A 7,440-nucleotide genomic window follows, 5' to 3' on the forward strand; every position below is an offset into this window, starting at 1 on the left:
CCTTCCAGCTTGGTTCAGCTGTCTCTGCCCTAGTTGAATGTAACAGACTTTGTTGACTTCCCATGAGAACCCTGCTGGGGGGAGTGGATGGTAGGTGGGTTGGCAGAGAGGGGTAGGGGGCGGGAGGAGGTGGGTGGAGAACTGTAGATAGAATGTAAAATAAAATTTAAAAAAATCAATTAAAATAAAAAATAAAAGGGAAAAAAGAAACAAATAAAGCATACATGCGAAATTCAGAAGATTAATTGCCAAAATTCAAATCATTCAATCAATAAATGGGAAGGTGAATTGGACAATTTTTTTTTTTAAAAAAAAGTAGTGTCCAATAAGTATTTGAAAACAAATCAACATTTTTGGTCACCAGGAAAGTACAAATCAAAACTACATTGAGATTGTGTCCCACCCTAGTCATAACCATTAGGACATGAATGACGTGCTGGGCATCGTGGTACACACCCGAAGGCAGAGACAGGCAGAACTCTGGAAGTTTGAGGTCAGCACAGTCTATACAACAAACTCCAGGTCAGTCAGGAAACATACACACACACATACACACACACACACACACACACACACACACACACACACACACACACACACCAAAAAGAAGGGAAAGTTTTGAATGCGCATGTGTGAGATGTAACAAAGTTCTCTATTTTATTCATTAAAAGAATAAAAGAAAGTGTTACAAAATCAAGACTCAGCCCTAGCATCAGTTGTGGCAGAATCCTCCTTGGCCATTCTCATCCAAGGTACAACAAGGGATGATGTCTCATTTCTTTTATTCCTTTATTTGATTTTCCTGCCTTTCTTCCCTGTTGTGGGTTAGAGTGGGATCTTGCGCATGCTAGGCAACTGTTCTCTCACCATGCTGCGGTCGTTCATAAGCCTTTTATATAACCTGCTACAGCATTTACAAGGTTCAAGGAACAGGGGAAAAAGAAAAACTTCCTTTCAAAAAAAGGAGCGCAACCATGAAAACCATCTGCTATATGGTACCAGGTCACAGGGACCCCCTGGTCTTCCAAGCGCTTCTTGTAGAGCAAGCCATCATCCCGGACAATGTCCCACTGAAGGGTTACCACAAATGCCTCAGGAACCTGAGCAATAATTTTGTCATCTGCTATGAGGGGACAAAGATCTTCCCTCATAATATGTTTGATTTCTAGATAGGCAGCCTCATTAAAAGGTGCAGGTGATTCTGGTTGCTGGTATTTGCTCCTGAACATTTTAGGGATGTTCTCAGGGCCTAACCATTTCTCATACTTCTTCCAGGCACTTGGGGGCATCCAGGCACCTGTCAACATGGCATCTTTCCAGGAGGCATCAATGGCCAGATATCTAGTAACACAGGTCATCATGAAATCTTTGGTGAGAAATGGAACATTTGCGTTCTGCAGATGTGATGGAGACTGGAGGAAGAGTGTCTGGAGGATTGGGTATATCAGGACCTGAGCCCGGATCTTGGGAAGATCTTCTCTGCCCACCAAGGCCTGTGTGATAAGTGCTACAGCCCCAGCTCCAATGCTGTCTCCGCAGAACACAACCCGGGAGGGGTCCACCCCATAGGCATGCAGAGACTTCAGGAAGTGAATGGACGCATTCAGACAATCATGTACCGAAGAAGGATGATGGTAGTAAGGAAGCATTCGGTACCTACAGAAGGAAGGCAGGGGACAGCACATCAGTGTGTGCAGGAAAAGCTGAAGACTTTTTGAATTACATCCTCTACTCACCCAAGAGTCTAGTTGATTTAATCTTCTATGTGACCCCAGCAATGGAAAAGTGTCATCCCTATTTTCCCCTCTGTGAGTTTGAAGAAGCTGCCAAAAGTCAGTTACTTGAATTCTCTATTCAAACCCATGTCTTGATTAGATATAGTTGACACATCATGCAAGGTGGAACCTATTGGCTTTGAAGACAGAATGAGGGCTAGAGAGATGGCCTAATATTTAAGTGCTAGGTTCACAGCTAAAACTATGACGATAGAACAAACTATAAAGACAGGAAAGAGGCAACTGTCCTCTTTTTTTTTTTAATTGGTCCTGCTGTGCCTGTAAGCCTAGGGAGAAAGAAGAAAGATGAAATCAAGGTATGGCTGTGGCTGTTTTCAGCTATGGAAGTGAATGAGAGGAGGAGAGGGGACAGGAAGGGATGAGAGGGGAAGGGGGTCAAGAAGAAGAGAGGGGAGGAAAGGAGAAGAGAGTGAAGAGGAAGAGAGAAGGAATAGAGAGTAGAAGAGAGGAGGGGAGAGGAAAGAATGGAGGGTGAGAGGGAGGGGAGGAGAGAAAGCTCTTCACAAGTCTGGCTCAGGCAACCCTATCAGGCACTGTCCACTGAAGGCCCTTGACTTTGACAGTGCAAAGTCTCTGGTAGTGGCCGGTAATATAAATCTAGCTAAGGATGAGCGGTGAGCAAGCCAAAAGCAGGGCTTCTATACGGCTTCTACCTCAAGTTTTTGCTAGAGTTCCTGCCTTGCTTCTTTCGGTGATGGATGGTGACCCGAAGGTGAAAGCCACATAAACCCTTTCTCCTCTAAGTCGCTTTTGGTCAGAGCATTCGATCACAGAGACAGAAAGCAAACCAGGACAGCAGTTACTTAACGATGCAGCAGGCGCCTGCAGACGATCATCCAGCAATGACAGGGGCCTTCATTGGGATTTCCAACCACACTTACTCCTCTCCCATCATCTTCCAGGCCTTCACTGGGAGAAGGCTCTCATGGGTGTGGCACAGTGTGTCCTCTTTACTTTACGTCACTGAGTCTGTTTATTCCAAAGACATTTGTTTGCTTTTACTTAATTTTTAATTGTGTGCACATGTGCATGCCTATGTACATAAGTGACTGCAGGGCCTGAGGGAATGAGGTGAGGGCAGTAGATCCTCTAGAGCTGGAGTACAGGGGAGTACTAGACCCTTAACTGGGGTCTTCTGCAAGAGGGGTACATGCTCTTAACCAGTGAGTCATCTCTCCAGCCCCTAGAATACATTCTCTTGGTTTTAATTATTTTGACTCCGCAGGAAAGTTACTAAACTGTTAGCTTTTGAGTATATTTTCCTTAATTTTATCCTGCTAGGATTCCTTTATCTTGGCATACCCTCGTGGTCCTAAATAGTTATGTAACGTTCTCTAATATCACATGGCTCAGACGCTTACTTAAAAGACTTTTTTGTTCATATCTTAGTGCCCAGGTGGTTGATTCCATTACTAAGACATTATCATACCATGAAATTTCTAGCATTATTAAAGGCTCAATTACTGGTGGATTTGTAATTTTCATAATTTGATTTCATCTTTCAGTAGTTACCATACCTGGTACTATTTTGGAAGTACTGTCACCTACTGGGGCATCTTACTAGCCCACTTAGCCAATGAGAACTAAGAGCACAAAACAGAACAGAAAGAAAATGTATAGTGTGGTAGAAAAGTTGTTGACACAGAGGATGAGGCTGCAAAAGAGTTTAACATATTTAAAAACAAATTGAGGGGATATAGAGCTATCTTAGTGGGTAAGAGTGCTTGCTGTTCAATCACAATGACCAGAGTTCAGATTCCAGCACCAACAGTTGGGTGTCCTGCAAATACCTATAACCTCAAGGGATCTGATGGTCTCTCCTGGCCTCTTTATACACCCACAACAACATATATACACACATACTAAAACCTTAAAACAAATAAATAAGACAACCAAATCAAATACTTTGTACTGGGGCAGAGGGAAAGAGTCCTCCAGAACTTCTTAGATAATAAACTGATCTCACTCACGACAAACTCCGGGATAAAATTATAAACTCATTTAAAAGACTTTTGCCTGAGAATATAGTACTGCCAGGGTGCCCAGCTTGCACTGGTCCACCTAGAAAATTGTCCTCCCGGAACACATTTCCTACTGTTAGTTGCCTAGGCATTCAAAGTTCATTGTGGCTGTGTTCTAAGGGAGCCCAGCAAATGCTGCAACTAGTGGCGACCTGGGCATCATCTACACAATGCTGTATGTGCAAGCATGTGAAATAGAGTCACTGGGTAGTGGAGACAGAGGCCAAGTAAAGTATGAGACAGCTGGTTTCCCTGCACCATACCTATGAGAAGGAATATGTAGGCTAAGCTCCAATGAAGACCTGAGGGAATAGGAGATCCAGGAATTTGAATAATATGCTGAAGGACACCACAAAGAGCAGATGGAGGTCACATAGACTTCTGCCAACAGGACTATAGAAGTACGAATGCCCGAAATTCTGGGGTATGAAACCATATCACCGTGTATCAAATAAGAGCATAGAACTCTAAGACTTCATGTTTGCCCTGCTGTCTATTAGCCTTTCTTGGCCCTGGCTTTTCCCTCTATGACACCGTTTCTTCCTTTTGTGAATGAGAATGTTTGTCCTGTGCCACTGTATGTTGGAAGAATGTAATTTGCTGTTTGAATTGTATGACCAATTCACAGCTAAGAATGGGACCAAAGTTCAAAAGACTTTAGACTTGAAACTTGTAACAGGGCTGAAACTATTAAACTTTGGGGACTCTAATACTAGATGCATTTTACATGATGAGTTGACCATGACCCTTGGATGTTCAGGGGTGGGATACTATTGTGTGTGTATATATATACACGGCTATCTCACTCAGTTCCTAATGATGAATGGCTTTCCAGGGTTTTTCTCATTTGTATGATTCTATGCTCATATGTGAGAGGGTCTGTTGGGACAAAGACATGTAGGAATGCCCCTCCTTGTATTTTCCCCTGCTTTGTGAAGAAGCCGCCCACCATCTCAGACTACTCACCCCACTGACAGCAACACTGAGTCTGTCTCTCGGGCCAGGAACGTACACAGGTTATGGTAAAAGTCTGCAAGAGAATACCAGGCATGGTGCACTGTATGAAAAGAACCCAAAAACTCCCCGCCACAGCCCCATGGAACCAACTGATATGGGGACCATGGGATGATCCCTCTATTCCTAGTATTGTTCTTCTGAAGTGACTCAAGTCACCATGCCAGGGCAAAGTAGGACATCTGCCATAATTTCTTGAGTGTTGGGGGCACAAGTGAACTTTGGAGCACATCTTTTGCACGGTTTAATCTTAAAGTGGGGGAAACTGAAGACCAGGAAGTTTTGAGGTTCTAACTGAACAAAGCCATGTTTGGGGGATTAGCCTGTGGATATTAAGAAATTCATATATTGAACTGAATGTGGCAGCACATGCTTGTGACCCCAGCTCTTGGGATATAACATCAAGGTAATCAGGAGTTCAAGTCATTCTCAACTACATAACAAATTGGAAACCAGCCTGGGCTACAAGAGAAGATTCACATGTTTATTTGATTAGGACACAAATGATGAGTAAGTGGACAATTTGGATTAGTACGGTGGCATATTTGAAACTCTAGGAGGCAGGTCCACTGGCATTAGTGGGTAGAAAATCTTTGCCCGGGTTCAGGACCAGAAAGAACTCTCTTTGATTTAGCCCATTCCCTTGATATACAAGGACCATTATCAGTCTTGTGTTTATCTTATGTCCAGGCTGCGTGACTCATTGGATAACGATCTATGAACTGTGCCAAGCAGGCAGTGTTAATCTCTAAATGGCATCAGATAATTCTAGTATTTATGGAGGCTTACTCTGTGGGTGCACACCAGTTACATTGTTAGGCAGAGGATGCAAGTCGGCTTGGAGGAAAAACATGACTGGGGAGGTTCTGATCTGAGCTGTCCAGTCAGCGTCTGTCAATGACCCTACCCCCATACGTTCTGAACACTGCGCAGTAACTTTATTTGAAGACTTTTCAAGTAGGGTGGATCTACCTAGGGGAGGAACTGAATCAAGGTATAGAGAGTGTCTGTGATGTGTGTACCCTTAAAAGTCTCAAGAGGAGTTTGCATAGACAATATGGTATCTCTAATAACTGTCCTGAATCCTAGGACCTGCGTAGACATTGTTCTCTTCCAGTCTTTCAAATAATTCCTGTTTCAGAGCTTTGAACGTGTTATTTGCCCCCTTTTTCAACTTATTAGGACAAGAGTAAGACAAATGGGAGACCACAATGGGTGCTAAATCATGGGGCCAGGTAAACAACATTTGATGCAGTATCTTCCAAAATCAAAATTAGTGCCAACGTACGTCACGAAGAGCAAACGTCCAGAACTGTGTTTTATTGCACCAGGTGGCTCTAGTGAGAGAAATGGAAAGGGCTTACATCTTCCCCTCCTCCACTTGCTCATGCCTCATTTACAGCACATAGAGAAAAAATAGAGAAACTCTTTAAAATACCTGCACAAACAAGGACTTTTGGAGAAGGGCACGAGTTCTCAGGAAATAATGCACAGGGACGCAGACAAGTGTAGAGATGGTCTACAGAATAGGAGGCGACCTTTCCTAACTGTGCATCTACTGGAGAATTACTATTTAGGATATACAAAGAATTCAAAAAAAAACTGAGCAAGAAATCAAACAATCCAGTCAACACATGGACTAATGAAACAAACAGACAGTTCATAAGATGAAATAGAAATGGCCAATAAACATGAAAAAAGAACTCCAACCTCACTAGACATCAGAGAAGAGCAAAGTTAGACTTCATTGAAATTCCTTCCTGCCTCAGTTAGAATGTCCATCATTAAAATAATAAGGCATCAGAGAAATGCAAATCCAAACAATGCTGAGATTCCATCTTACACTTGTAAGAATAGCCAAAATCAAAAACACTGATGACAACTTATGCTGGAGAGGATGTGGGGTCAAGGGAACACTCCTCCATTGCTGGTGGGAGTGTAAACTGGTACAACCCCTTTGGATATCAGTATGGAAATTTCTCAGAAAATTAGGAAACAACCTACCTCAAGATCCAGCAATACCACTTTTAGGTATATATCCAAAGAATGCTCAATCGTACCACAAGGACATGTGCTCAGCTGTGTTCATAGCAGCATTATTTGTCATGGTCAGAACCTAGAAACAACCTAAATGCCCCTTGACCAAAGAATAGACAGGAAAATGTGGTACATTTACACAATGGAGTACTACACAGGAGAAAAAAATGACATCTTGAAATTTGCAGACAAATGGATGGATCTAGAAAACATCATAGTGAGTGAGGTAACCCAGAAAGACAAATATAATATGTTCTCATTCACAGGTGACTTTTAGACATAAAGCAAAGAAGAACCAGCCTACAATTCACAATCCCAGAGAACCTAGACAATGAAGAGGACCCTAGGAGAGACATACATGGATCTAAGCTACATGGGAAGCAGTAAAAGACCAGATCTGCTGAGTAAATTGGGAGCATGGGGAGCATGAGAGAGGGCAGAAAGGGAGGGGAGGAGAGGAGAGTGGAAAAATATATAACTCCCGAAAGAACATCCCCATTGTCTCAGAATGTGGGTGTACCCCTCGCGGTCCTGAGTTCCTTGCTCGTGCTCCCCCTCCTTCTGCTCCTGAT

The 7,440-nt window shown here is 43.0% G+C and overlaps 1 protein-coding gene across 1 annotated transcript in view; it reads right to left on the bottom strand.

Moving 5' to 3' along the window:
* Window positions 1-881: 881 nt before the first annotated feature.
* Window positions 882-7,440, bottom strand: part of LOC101997160 (arylacetamide deacetylase-like 4) — an 11,823-nt gene continuing 5,264 nt past the window's right edge. Inside the window, exons 3-4 of the mRNA XM_005353755.1 lie at window positions 4,784-4,847; window positions 882-1,656 (exon numbers count right to left, since the gene is read on the bottom strand). Of these exons, the coding sequence (XP_005353812.1) occupies window positions 882-1,656; window positions 4,784-4,847 (839 nt within the window). The remainder of the gene's footprint in view (window positions 1,657-4,783; window positions 4,848-7,440) is intronic.

This window comes from Microtus ochrogaster, chromosome 10 (genome assembly GCF_000317375.1).
Source record: "Microtus ochrogaster isolate Prairie Vole_2 chromosome 10, MicOch1.0, whole genome shotgun sequence".
Classification (NCBI taxonomy): Eukaryota; Metazoa; Chordata; class Mammalia; order Rodentia; family Cricetidae; genus Microtus; species Microtus ochrogaster.